Source organism: Sus scrofa, chromosome 1 (assembly GCF_000003025.6).
Source record: "Sus scrofa isolate TJ Tabasco breed Duroc chromosome 1, Sscrofa11.1, whole genome shotgun sequence".
Lineage (NCBI taxonomy): Eukaryota > Metazoa > Chordata > Mammalia > Artiodactyla > Suidae > Sus > Sus scrofa.
Window position 1 is genome coordinate 121566509 of NC_010443.5, and position 14546 is coordinate 121581054.

Below are 14546 nucleotides of genomic sequence, written 5' to 3' on the forward strand. Positions count from 1 at the left end.
ATATGGTATTTGTCTTTCTTTTTCTTTTTAACATATCAGTAACAAGTAGTTCCACTAGGAAGGTTCAGCTGATCTGAGAAATAAGCTCCAGATTTCATAAGCACATTCCCTGGCCTAGGAAAAAAAGGACCAACTAGTTTGTTTTTCAAACTATGGGTTACAAGAGTGTAGAGGATTGTTAGAGTCATTTAAAGTGGCTGTTATTCCAAAAAATAAAATGAAATAGGATTTTTTAGAACATATCACACATAGGAAGATGTAAGCACTGTTTTTTTTTTTTAAAAGCTTTGTTTCAGTTTTGTGGGTGTGCAAGGGCTGAGTCACACACAAATGTAGTTTTTACAGTGGGTCAAGGTAAAAAAAAATTAAAGGCATTGATTTGATATACTAAGCATGTTTCAGTTGTGCTACTTGGCTTTTTGTGTCCTTAATCCATAAGAAGAGATGGTCTTAGGCTTCACCTGTCTTGAATTGTGATAACTGAAGCAAATAGCCTTGTTCTTAATAAGAGGTGACTCAATATCCCAGGGAATTACCTTAGGGAGGCTATTCCTGATTCATCTTATATACTTTGTTTTTCCGATGTTTATGGATGATGTCTCCATCAAGACAAGAGGAATTATCTGAATAGATGCATTAAAAAGTTTTAAAACTTTATTTATTTATTTATTTATTTATTATCTTTTCTAGGGCCGCTCCTGTGGCATATGGAGATTCCCAGGCTAAGGGTCTAATCAGAGCTGTAGCCACTGGCCTATACCAGAGCCACAGCAACGAGGGATCCGAACCACGTCTGCAACCTACACCACAGCTCACAGCAATGCCAGATCCTTAACCTACTGAGCGAGGCCAGGGATCGAACCCTCAACCTCATGGTTCCTAGTCGGATTTGCCAACCATTGAGCCACGACGGGAACTCCAAAAAGTTTTAAAACTTTTAAACCAAAGCATTCATGCACCTGATAAGCAGAAATCAAATTGTACAAAAGAGCTTACAATGAAAATCAACACAGAGTTCCCTTTGTGGCTCAGTGATTAATGAACCCGACTAGGATCCCTGGTCTTGCTCATGGGTTAAGGATCCAGTGTTGCTGTGAGCTGTGGCATAGGCCAGTGGCTACAGCTCCAATATGACCCTTAGCCTGGGAACAGACCCTTACATCACAATTAAACCTGCTGCCTAGAGGCAGTGACTTCCAATTATTTTTAGCTCTTTCTTCTAGCAATTGCTTCTCCATCACCAAATGATAGCTTTTCCTGTTACCTCTGGACATATCAGTTTGATCCCTTTCCCCATTTTACTCCTGTCCACTTTCAACAGTTATTATATTCACTTTATATCATCTGGGTTAATGGTATTTACATCTATTCTGAGGCTATAATTTCGTCTTTCTAGCTTTGTCTGTGTGTTGGCTCTAGAAGCTCTAGAACCAATAATAAGGATTCATAAGATTATGACAATGGAATTATTTGGAAATATGACTGTAGAGCCAAATAACACACTATGATCACCTTTCCTTCCTTGGACTGTTTTTTCCTGGAGTTTCTCTGGGCTGTTATTCCTTAATGTCCTGTTTGCTTCAATTCTTTTTCAATCTCCATGAGATCAGCTTCTCTCTCTCTCTCTTTTTTGGTCTCCTCCATTTTTCTATTTTGACTGGTTGCTCTCTAGTTCTTTAGCATTGCAGGAATATCATCAAAAAATATCACTATTGTAAAAACACCGTCCTGTCCCTTGCCCGGGCCTTGGCTCAGGTCCTCATCATTTCCTGTCTAGACCATCACAGTAGCCTCCTGACCAAGATCTTGCCTCTAACCTCTCCCTGCTTCCAATTTATCAGCCAAACTGTTTAAAACCCATCAATGGCTGCTCACCCACTGTGATAGGATCCATTCTCCTTATGCGGTGTGTGAGGTCCTGAGGTTATTCACAGTCTACCTCTGCTGACTTTTCTGATGTCGTCGCCTATTCTCCACCTCTTGTCCCCTTTCCTCTAACAGCACTGATCTACGGTGACGTGAACATATCCATACTTCTCACATCTTACTACTTTTGTCCAGTTGGTTTCCTCTGCCTGGAATGCCCTTCCACCTCCAGCCACTGGGAAAACTCCTGCTCATCCTTCAAGACACTTCTCGCTGTGACCTTCCCCTGGAAGCTTGCATATGCATCTATCAGGGTATACAGTATGTGGTGTGACATGATTTACTTATTTTTCTCCTCTATTATACAGTGAACACTTAATGATTAAGGGATTATAAATTAATATCTTGGCACCCTTCCCACCCTCACCACTATGTAAATGCTCAACAAATGTTTATAATTGAAATAATCTGCACAAAATATTTGTCAATGTGGAAGAGACAAAGAAATAAGCTAAAGCTGTTTGTTTGATTTTATTTTTTTGGCTGCGCCCACAGCATGCAAATGTTCCAGGACCAGGGATTGAACCTGTGCTGTAACAGTAACCTGAGCCACAGCAGCAACAATGCTGGGTCACCAATCCGCTAGGCCACCAGGGAACTTCTAAAGCTATTGATTTTAAAAGATTTGGATATTGCAAATCTCTAATAAAATAAAATGCAAAATCAAATCATTTCTGTGATAGAGGTATGCCTTGCACAGAAGGCCCCAAGAAAGTAAATTAAAAATGAAGCAAAACTACTATTGCTGCTTAAAAAATTAAGAAATCTCTCTCCTTCTGTCCCTACCACCTGAGACTGAGGTTATATAGTTAAACGTTACCCAGATTCGTTCTTACTCCCTCCTCTCTCTCTCTCTGTGTTCCCTGTGTGTCAGGCATGGTTCTAAGCACTGAATACAACAGTGAGCAAACCATTGGTTGTAAGTCCCTGTTTTCATAGAGCCCAGATCTAATTGCGGAGGAAACAAAGAAATAATCCCTTAAAATAAGGTATCATAGGTATCACAAGAGCGCAAGGAGGTGATGTTTTGGAGAAACAGGGGAGGAGCAAGAAGACAACTCAGAGGAAGTGTTTTCTAAACTGAGCCTTGAAAGACGTGCAGGAGTTGGCAAGCTGAAGGTCAGGTGAGATTGACTGAGCCTGTTTGTAGCAGTGTGAACAGCTTATGCAAAGAGTCAGAGGCCAACAGCATGGTGTCGAAGTCACTCATAGAGGCTAAACTTGACGAGTGTAGAGTGGGGTGGGGAAGAAGGATGGGAGAAGAGGCTGTGGTGTAAGTAGGGACCCTGGCTTAAGTTGGGTAAATGGGTTACCCAAGACCAGAGGCAGGGAGTCCATTTGGTAGATCAAGCTTGTTTGCATTAAGGTAGCAGCAGATGGTAGACAGAAGTAGATGCATTTAAGAAATACTTGGGGGAGTTCCTGTTGTGGCGTAGTGGAAATGAATCTGACTAGGAACCGAGAGGTTGCGGGTTTGATCCTTGGCCTCGCTCAGTGGGTTAAGGATCCAGTGTTGCTGTGGTGTAGGCCAGCAGCTGCAGCTCTGATTAGACCCCTAGCCTGGGAACCTCCATATGCCATGGGTTCGGCCCTAAAAAGACAGAAGACAAAGGCAAAAGATTAAAAAATAATAATAATAATAAATAAATAATAAATAAATAAAAATAAAAACAAATGCTTGGGAGGTAGAATAGACAGGATTTGGCAACAGTCTTGAGGAGAGAAAATTATAGGTCAAAGGGAACTTTAATTCTTTCTGTAATTTTTTTTATCTTTTGTAATTTTTTTAAAAGAAAATGTACTCAGGCATTAGTGATACATCTAAAATTAATAAGCATGATAATGAAAGTAAAAGGAAATGGAATTGAGAAGGTATGCTTGTTCATAGTTCAAGCATTTTGGCAAATTGTGTCTTCTGCTTCCCTCATGTTGCCACGTGGCTTTTGGTTTATGATCCCTGACCTTTCTTGGCAGTCATCTCATATGATGGAAGGCACTGCCTCTGCCCAACACAGTGTACCTACATGGTCTCTGGACTGTTGGTGTAGAATTTGCATTTGGACATTGACTTGAGGTTCCAGTGGCTTGCCACTTGTATCAGGGCACACTTCATATGTCCTATGGTAGCAGCCTCTCTTCCCTTAAACTAAAGATGCTGATATTTATACATAATATATATATATGTACATAATATATGTATAAATAAAGATGCCGATCATATCTATCTGTCTATCTATCTATCTACTGAAATTTGAAGGGAAATTCTGAGTGTGAATGCTACTCACTAACTACGTATTTGATATTCAGTGGCTTAAGTCATTTGTGGGGGTCCCCTCTGCTTCACACATGTATTTTTTAAAATAATTCTTACTATAAAGTCTGCTTACTTCAGATAAAAGTGGCCATAAACCAGGATATGTAAGGTTAAATAATTCTACTTGTCGCAGGTTGAGCTCTCTGGGACACTGAGATCTGTGTGTAGAGGTTGCTCTCGAGAATGCCATGTGTGGGGTTGTAAGGGAAGTAGACTGAACAGAGAGATTGCATGGTGATGAAGTCATACAGGGAATTCCTCAACTGATCCTATGGGAACTCTGGGTCTGGGATGGCCCTCCAGTTTGTTTCCAATGAAGCTAAGTGGACCCTACTTTTGTGCCTGCCCACCAACCAGTCATTGGGTGCAGGTTGAAGGTGGGCGTGCCTAACCTTGGGCAAAGAGGCTTTCTTCAACCAAAGGCAAGTCCTGGAAAGGCTCTTAGCTGACAGCTGTCAGCTGCCAATACTCCCAGCAGCTGAGGAATGAGTACCTCAGTCCTGGAGTGGGGATTTGGTCAGCCTATGATAGTATCCACCATACCTGTCATTCTTACTGATAAAAAGATTTAAAAATTTCATTTGCATAGCAGCTTTGCATACATCACTTCACATAATTTTCACAACCACCTTGGTATAGATAATGGTAACCCTGTTTCTACAAATGAGGACAGAGGCTCAGTGAGTCTACATATGGAAGGTTACAGACAAAATGAAAAGGATTTTACTGGGCTCCTGGTATTTCCACATAACTGTACTAGACATTCAGGTTAAAGTTTTGGTAAAGTGCCTTGATTTTTTTTTGGAAGACAGTGTCTACTTGACGCGCATAGTGCTTGTGAAAGGCGTGTGGATCGGCCTTTAAATAGTAATGTGGATGATCTCTTATTCATCTTTTTTTTTTTTCCTGCTTTTTAGGGCCATACCCATGACATGTGGAGGTTCTCAGGCTAGGGGTCAAATCAGAGCAAAGCTGCCAGCCTATGCCACAGCCACAGCAGTGCAGGATCTGAGCCACGTCTGCGACCTATACCACAGCTCGTGGCAACGCTGGATCCTTAACCCACTGAGTGAAGCCAGGGATCGAACCTGTGGCTTCATGGATACTAGTCAGACTTGCTTCCGCTGAGCCACGACGGGAGCTCCGGAAATGGGTTTTGATCAGAATTTCAGGATGATGTGAAATGGGTGGTGGATGCCTAAATCAGGGTTGAAGACTTATCTTTTCCTCATTCAGAAAGGTAACTGAGATAAACTGGTTCTAACACAGCTCTTGGAGAAAACAGTCTGAAAATAGTTTTAAAAATACCATTTGTAACTGTGATTTTGCATCTCTATCACTGATAGTTTGGAATTATGGTAATTAATAACCTAGCGTCTAGTCTGTACATCAACACGATGTAATAGAACACCCTTCAGACAGGCACATGCATACCACTCCCAATCCCTCCCCAAAACACAAATCACCCTGAGGTCAGAAAGGTTAAGTCCCACCAGGAGTAAGTAAATCTTTAACTGGGAGATAGATACTCACATTTATATAATTATATGATTTCTTTTTAAAATATTTAAAAATTTTATTTTTGTTCATATATACTTATAATTTCTTAATATTATTTTTCATTTCTCTTTGTTAAAGTTCTGGCTCAGTTCAAGAATCTTGTTTTCTAACTAACCCTGGAAGAGTTCCCCTGTGGCCTAGAGCTTAAGGATCTGGCATGGTCACTGCTGTGCCTTAGGCCACTGTTCTGGCATGGGTTGGATCCCTGGACAGGAAACTTCTGCATGCTGCAGATTCAGCCAAAAAAAAAAAAAAAAAAAAAAAGCACTGGAATCAAGGGTAATTCCTTGTCACGAGGTTACCAGGTTACACAGGCCTTACGTAATTATCATAGTTTGATATTCATGAGCGACCAAGTCACCTACCTACTGATTACATATTTCCCTGTTTCTCAGAGGCTGTGGGAGGTCCTTTTCAAACACTGGCCACTCATTATACAGAATAATCTGATCCAATAACATTAACAAGAGCTGATTAAGAGTTTATTTTGTTTTTACGTCTTCACTCCTTCCTGTTTCTAAAGAAAATGACTGTTAAGCATTCTCAAATATGCTAGCAATGTGCTAGTTTGTTTTTGAATGGAGCTGTACAGCTACCCACCCTTGTAACCTTTAGTTATGATCAGGGCAAGACGAAAAATTTTAGAGAATGTCTTCAGGCTAGTTCTCTATCAGACCTTGGGCTACTTGGCTGGGATCCTAGCTCCTGAATACACTCCTCATTTGGTGTCTGGGTTTCTGTCCTCTACCATCCTAGGCACAGACTCTCCCCAGTCCATCTTGTGCTCATCACCAGCTCCCCCTCTGGCAATGAGCCAGAGAAAGCCCCTCTCTCTTGCAGTCCACAGCCAGAAGTAAACTGCGAGGTCAAACAAGGTAGGTAGGGAGAGACTGGGCCTGGAGGAGATTGGATCTAAAAGGATTTTCTCAAATCAGGACATATTTGATATTTTTTACATCATTTTTCATGCCTATCCCAATGGTTCTTAAACTTCAGAGAAGAAAGCCTGTTACACCAACTAGAATGATGGAACAGTAATGCAAAAAATATTTACTGAGTGACCTTTATATGGTGGCTATTACTAGGGCATTATTCAAAGATATATATAGGGGAACTGCAAGACTTTGAGACAAAGTGCATTGAAGCAACAACTCTTAGTTACTCCTTAGGCAGCCCAAAAAGATGAGAGGAATGGAGATATGCCTTGATCCTTGACTAAAGTTTGCACTGGAAAATTATCTCCTTGCATGGAAGTGAGGCCACGGTTGTTGGCCATTCCTTGGGTTCTCAGAGTCCCTACTCTCTCTACAGTAGTCTCTTCAGTAAACAGCTTAAGAAATGATTTTTTTTTTTCTTTTTAACTCACTGAACAGGGCCAGGGATCGAACCCTCATCCTCATGGATACTAGTCAGGTTTGTTAACCGCTGAGCCACAGCGGGAACTCCAAAAATGATTATTATTTAAGTCCAGTCTGCTGTTGTCTTTACACAGTAAAGTTCTTTAATGAAATATCTTGCTGTGTTGGGAACTTAATGAAAACTGCCTCTCGACTCCTTTGCCTAGAATTCCCCTCTCCAACTGCACTTGCCCAGCTCTGATGTTAATGCCCTCAAGCAGCCTTCACCTTCTGCTCTTCTCCCTCCACAGCACTTTGTAGCTCTCCCAGCATACTTAGAAGGTTCTCCTGGGTGTCACAATCATTTCTGTATGCAGCTTAGTTCTCCTATTAGATTGTAGGAGCCTTGAACTAATTCAGCTTCTCTCTCCCTATCCCACCGTGGAAACTAGCTTACACCTTGTGGGGACTCTAAATGTTTCTTGATATGAAATCAAATTGTTGCACCATCTGCTTTCTCTGTCTGACCTCAAAAGTTTGCTTGACAAGCGTTCTCCTTGGTCCTGACCCTAGTTTTATTTTGAAGTTCTGTTCTAGAACTTTGCATGATGCCATAGTTTTTGAAAGCTTTTGGAAGCATTTTCTCTTATCATGTTGTTTAAAGGAGGTCCAATTTTGGAAGTCCCATTGTGGCTCAGAAGTAACAAACCTGACTAGTATCCATGAGGATGCAGGTTTGATCCCTGGCCTCGCTCAGCAAGCTGTGGTGTAGGTTGCAGATGAAGCTTGAATCCTGTGTTACTGTGGCTGTGGCGTAGGTCAGCAGTTACAGGTCTGATCTGACCTCTAGCCTGGGGACTTGCATATGCTGTAGGTGTGCCCCCCACCCCAAAAGTCCAATTTTATTTTTCACAACCCTGAAAAACCAGGTCAAAGATTATTGGGAACATTTTGTAATCTCCCTGGGTTTCAGTCTTGAAATAGAGTATCTTTAATGGTTTACTAAAGTTTTTCTTTTTTCTTTTTTTTCTGCAGCCTATGGAAGTTCCCAGGCTAGGGGTCGAATTGGAGCTGTAGCCGCTGGCCTACACCACAGCCACAGCGATGCCAGACCCACTGAGCAAGGCCAGGAATCAAACCTGAGTCCTCATGGATGCTAATCCTATTTGTTAACCGCTGAACCACGATGGGAACTCCTTTTACTAAAGTTTTAAACAAGAATACTGTCGATGCTGTGGGAGCCATGCCTAGTTATGTTGAGCCACTCAGTGTAGACCAGGCCAGTGAGCTGATGAAGGACCTTGGGTTATCTTCAGCAGGGAGCTAGTTTAGTGACAGTCTTTAGGCTAGCATAAATGGAAACAAAGCAAATTTACTATTTTGGGGGTTCTTTTGGATATTTTTACAGAATATCCTCTGTTGCATGGAATTAAATATGGGTTCCTGTCTTTCCCATATTCTATCTTTTGGAAGTTGTTTGAAAAACTTGGTTCCTGTCAACTACAATATTGATGCAGATTCCAACTGCTGAAGCATTTTTTTTTTTTCCAGATGATCACTTGTATCATCCCTGTTCTACGGAGAAGGATCCTGAAATCTACTTCAGAGAGAAAATTATATTCTCTGGGAGATGGGTGCTTCTGTTTAATTCAGGGATGTGTTTGTGAGTCTTTGTCTTTCTTTAAGAATAGTAAATTCTTTGTGTATATATGTATAGCTGGATTACTTTGCCATATAGCAGAAATTATCACAACATTGTAAATCAACTGTACTTCAATAAAACTTTAAAAAATGGAAAAAAAATTAGTTCATTCTGATGGAAAAATTGGGTACTGAAGTTCTTGATAGGAATTTGTGAAGAGTCCCCCAACTTCATGACATGTGAATCAGTCTTTCTGATAAATGCCACTGTGCCATCTTTTACACGCACTCCGGAATTTGATGGATGGTTGGAACTCAAGAGCTCTTACTTGTTCACGAGCCCTGAGGCTGAAATTCAAAGAATCAAACCCCATTGAATTGTCACCCCTCAAACATTTCTAAAACTTCTCACCTTTAGGTACCATGTTCAGATGGTGTAATAGAACCATAAAAAGTGACCTGGAAGTGAGAAAAAAACTGGGTTCTGACCCTGGGCAAGTGATAACAACCCTCTAGACCTTTATTTATTCAACTATTAAATGAGTGGGATTCAGACTGACTGTTTCTCAAAGCCTGGTCCTTAGATGACTTACTTCAAAATCATCTAGGGGTGGGATGGGGCTTGCTAAAAATACACATTCCTGGGCTCCATCTCAGTCCTACTGAATCAGTGTTTGGGGAGGGGGTCAGATGAGGCTTAGGAATCTGTTTTTTAAAATAAGCTTCCCAGGTGTTTCTTATGCTTATTAAAGTGACTCTTCTAAACTTTTGATTGCAGTATAACACGCTAGGAGTTATACTGCAATCAACAGTATATTGATTAGAGTATTATAGGATTAGGGTATCTCTAAGATTCTTACAAACTTTGAAGAATTCTAAGTATCACTCCATTCAACACATTTACACATGGCATACTTACTAACAAGCATGCAACTTTGGACTCTGTTACCCCTTTGCAGGAACCGGTTCAGATCAGAGTGTAATTCTGCATAGTATGTAATGGTCTCTCAGTGATTTGGAAAAACAATGTTCTTCAAAAGTGTGGCCTTTCTCAAAGGTCAGTTTACTATCAGAGTTCCACAGGTCCATGGAGAGTTCAACTTTGATCTGAATGTCATTATACTCTCCACGTACGGTGACCAAAGCATAATACTCAGTGGCAGAGGCTTGAGTGGGGAAGGAGATATTTGGTTGTATTTCTTTTTTCTTTCTTTGTTTCTCTCTGTCTCTCTTATTTTTTTACTTTTTAGGGCTGCACCCACTGCATATGGAGGTTCCCAGGTTAAGGGTCCAATTGGAGGTATAGCTGCCGCCCTTTACTACGGCCACAGCAACACAGGATCCTAACCGCATTTGCGACCTACCCCACAGCTCATGGCAATGCCGGATCCTTAACCCCCTGAGTGAGGCCAGGGATCATCCTCATGGTTCCTAATTGGATTTATTCCTGCTGTGCCACTCTGGGAACTCCTGGTTGTATTTCTGATCTGATTACAGAACCAAACTCTCTTATAGTTATTTAAATCCAAGCTTCTTTGTCAATAAAGCTCCTAGTCCTTGACCTCCCTCATAGGGGCCCTGGGATAATATGCAGGTTAAAAGTATTTAAATCCCTCCTGAAGAGGTACAAAGATTGCTGTGCTAATAATTTTCCTCTGAATCAACTGGTAAAATAATAGGTTTAAGAGAGTTTTCCAGTTACTAAATAGTGAAGCTATCTCTTTTCTCAGGCCAATGAGAAATCGTTGGGAATTTTCTTAAAAGGACCACCCCCTTCAGATAACTTGGCTGCTTTTATAATTGTCCCCCTGCTTTTAAACTTTTACACAAAGCCTTCATTTTTTTGGGGGGGGGGTATTTATTTCATGCCCTGTGAAACAGGTGTGTGAGTTTCCTGGTTTCCCACAAGTAAACAGACATCTCATCTTTCCGTGATACGAGGCAAACTCCTTAGCTCGCTTCAGTTTCCTCAGCCATGAAATGAAGGGGGAGACTGGATGGATGCTTAGCTTCTTGCAGCGATAACACTTTCCATTCATGCAGAAGAACGTAGCATGATACAAGGAAAGTCATGAACTTTGAAACTGGACGGACCTAGCTCAGAATTTCAAGCCTCAGTTTCCTCAGCTGAATGGCAGCGGGTAATGATGTGTTAGTTCTCAGGGTAATACAAGCATCTAGCCTAGGGCTTTGGACAGAAAGACATTCCAGAAAGGCGAGGCCTCCTGAATCCCTAGTACTCCATGTCTTTTAGCCTACATCTGGCTAGGCCTCTTCTTACTGGTAGAGAAGTAACCCCTGATCCTTACTCCACTGCAGGGACAAGCTTTGTGGGAAGGGAAACTCAGCAGCTTCATGGGTAACAACAGGTTCTTGGTTTCTTCCTGACAGGGTCAGCACTGGAGCATGAAGTGACCATTTAAGTTCTCGACCCATGGAAGCAATTACAGAACTAAAGGTCACTGTTACTACAGACGTAATGAGGGCTCCCTAGGGCACCTGTGGCAGATGCCCAAAGCCTTCTTCTTGGGGATGGGGTGGGGAGTCACCTCTCTTCAGTGAGAATCCAGGGAGGCTAACGGCATTGGAGAGCTGGAAGCAGTCTTGAAGACCATTTTAGAGGAGGATACCGAGATACAGAGAGAGGGAGTGAATTTCACAGGATCACACAGCCAATATAGTAGCAGAGGTGAGAACAGTCTCTCTGGAGCCTCTGAAATTTACACCCAAAACCCTGTGCATTTTAATGCAGATGTTGTTGGCACTGGTTGAGAGCCTGGATTCTGAAGGTAGATAGACTCCCTCCTCTCAATTCTGTGATCTGGGGCACAAGTCTTCCAAGTCTTCTCTCTGCCCTGCGGTCTGTCTGATTTATAATGTCCCATAGTCAACCCTACCTGTTGTGAGCATTAACAACAACATTATGTATGGTGCTTAACACAGAGTCTGGCACAGTCAGGTTCCACGACAGAAGGTCCTAAGGATCATTAATTAGTGTTTTGAGGAAGGGTTGCCATCCCCTCCCTCTCACCTCCAGGTGGAATTGATTTGAACCTTCCTCTCCTAAGCCCTATGCCAGCGCGGTGGCGGGTATGTCAACGTTCAGAGGAGCCCAGCGCCAGGGCGAGGCGGTCCCCAAGGCTCACCTGGCGAGGCCAGTAGCACCTTCGCCCCGCAGCACTGGAAGCAGTGCAACAGGGACTTCCCGCGGATGTTGTAGTTGAGGCACGCCATGGCACAGCCCAGCTTGGCCAGCCCCAGCCAGAGCCACACATAAGCGGGTTCATTACCCATGAAGACCGCCACGCAGTCTCCCTGCCGGAGGCCAAGGTGGTCGCGCAGAGCTCGCGCCACTTGGTTGCTGCGCCGGTCCACCTGCGCATAGGTGAGCGTCTCGTCCTGGAAGAGCAGGAAAGGCTTGCGCGGGGTCTGGCGCGCTCTATCCAGGAACGCGTTGAGGATAGTGTGCACTGGCCGGCGCTGCCGGTAGCTGCGCATCCGCCGGGTCACCCTGGCCACCTTCAGGAAGTAGTTCAAGTCCTCGAAGAAGTAGGGGCAGCAGAGATTCACCAGCAGCGGCAGGAGCAGCACCCCCGCCAGGGCCGCGTAGATGACCGGCAGCATGACAGCAGCGGGGCCCCCTGTCCCCTCCAGGGTAGAGGGCGCACTCCGGGCGTGCAGCTCCGCGGCGGGGCGGACTCACAGCAGACTACTGGCTGGCAGCGCGGGGGCGCGTGGCGAGGCGGAGGCGACTGCGGAGCGTCTGGGCTGCCAGCACCGCTGCGGGCTTTCGGGCAGGTGGAGTGGCTTTGGGGCTGCTGAGCGTTACGGGCGCGATCGGCCGGCTGAGCCCGCCCCCTTATGGGGGTGCAGCCACCTGAGCGCCTGGCCCGCCCCTGCGGACCTCCCCCGGTGGAGAAAGCGGCTGGGAGGCTCGTGGAAACCTCTGGAGGAAGAGTTTGGAGGTCTGGGGGCAAGACTGGGCTCCCCGACGTCGTAACCTTATCAAAATGGTGATCGTAAGACTCCTTAGCCGACGTTGAGAAGATTAGGGGAGATAATGCAGGCGTAGGGAGATTGTTATTTACTGCTATACGAATAGAACGATTTATCAAGATGCCTGTTATTGTCAGTAAAGTGCCTTGTAAATGGGAGACAGTCCTATTATTATCGGGTGCCAGGTGCCACTGCCCAATCAGAATCTCATCTTTCTTTCCAGGTCCCAGGGGCATTCTGCTTGTCTCTCTTTGTCTCACATTCGCTCTCCGCCACCCCCCCTCCACCACTGCCCCCGCCCCCAACCCCAACCTAATTGCCAGGCGGGCTCTTGGGACAAAGAATTCCATGGTGAACGAAAGCATCGGTAATCACCCTTCAACTAATCCCAGCTCCTGGGCAGTACTGAGGAAACGACGCTCTAATCTGAGATGTCCCGCCCCGCCCAGCTAGCCCAGATTAGGTGTGAGGTAGCGCCACATTTCGCCCCTTGAAATCAAGCTCGGGGAGATTTTGATTTGTTATAAAGTGTTGTTCTTGAAGGGATTCCTTCTCTACCCGGTATGCTGAAAATTCTCAAGTACTGTCAGGCCAATTCAGTTCGATATACTAAGTGGCTCTGTGAGAGAATAGTACAACACAGGAAATTAAGTAAAAGTTACTGGCATTTCTCAGAAGCCATATCTTTGAGTGTCGTCCTTTAATTTCCCTTAGTATTGCTTCTATACAGAGTGAACCTTGGCTGCTTGCTACTGAGGAAGGTCAGGATTTATGTAAAGTAACGTTTTATTTTCTTCCTCTCCTGTCTTCCTGCATCCACCCATTTTATTCATTATGAGACAACTGCAAGTAGTGAATGCTTACCGCTTCCAGAAGCTCTTCTAGGGGCTTCCCAATAAGACATTTTTGGAGCCTCACAGTCATCTAAAAGTGGCACTTTCATGCTTTTATAGACAGGAAAGGGATGCTTAGAGAGGTGAGTTAAGACGGCTAGTAAGTGATGAATGGGATTTTGGAATTGGTACCTGTTTGGTCCCAGGGTCCACTCTTTATTTTAGTAACATTCTTGTGCTGCTCTCCAATTCTCTAGGTTTCTACTCATGTTCTTTTTTTATTTTTTCTGTAGCCCCCCCCCATCTTCCCTTCCCCCATTAAAAAAAAAAATCCCCCTCTTTTAATCCCTGGGACCTGCTCCAGCAACCCTTTCCTTTTTGCCTTTCATGGTGACTCCAGCTACTGTCTAATGTTGCATCATTTCCCTGAGGAGGAGCCAGGGACCTTGGTTATCCCTGAGGAGAAGGCTGTCGTGTTAAAACAGGGGTTGGGACAGAAACCATCCTGGTGTGCACCTGTTTTTTGTCATGTTGAAGCTAGAACCAACCCTTCTTTTCCATCCCAATGCCACATGGTCCCCTTAGACTAATCACTTCAGTGTGGCCTCCTAGTCCACTTTTGTCTTGTTATTAAACAGATACCCTTTCTCCAGTGTGCTTGAGCACCACGAATGCCCACTTTCTCCTCTCTTATTCTGAGGATCACCTTAGCCTTGTGCCTCCAAGTGAAAGAGAACAAGACCCAAACTGGCTTAAGCAGACAGAAGAATTTAATACTTAAGAGTCCAGGGGGAGGATAGGCTTCAGGTAAACCACCTGCTATGGCTTAAGTGCTGGGACCTGAAAATTTTCCTTTCTCCATTTCTCTGCTCCACCTCCTCTGTTCTCAGATGGGCTCTCCCCTCATGGTCCAAAGATGGCTGCCAGTCCGTTAGGGTT

General features: G+C 43.9%; 1 protein-coding gene across 1 annotated transcript in view; it reads right to left on the reverse strand.

Annotated features, from left to right (window-relative positions):
* The window catches only part of SLC27A2 (solute carrier family 27 member 2), a 48546-nt gene extending 36060 nt beyond the window's left edge, over nt 1-12486 (reverse strand). Inside the window, exon 1 of the mRNA NM_001278777.1 lies at nt 11925-12486. Coding sequence (NP_001265706.1) covers nt 11925-12402 — 478 coding nt within the window. The 5' untranslated portion in view covers nt 12403-12486. The remainder of the gene's footprint in view (nt 1-11924) is intronic.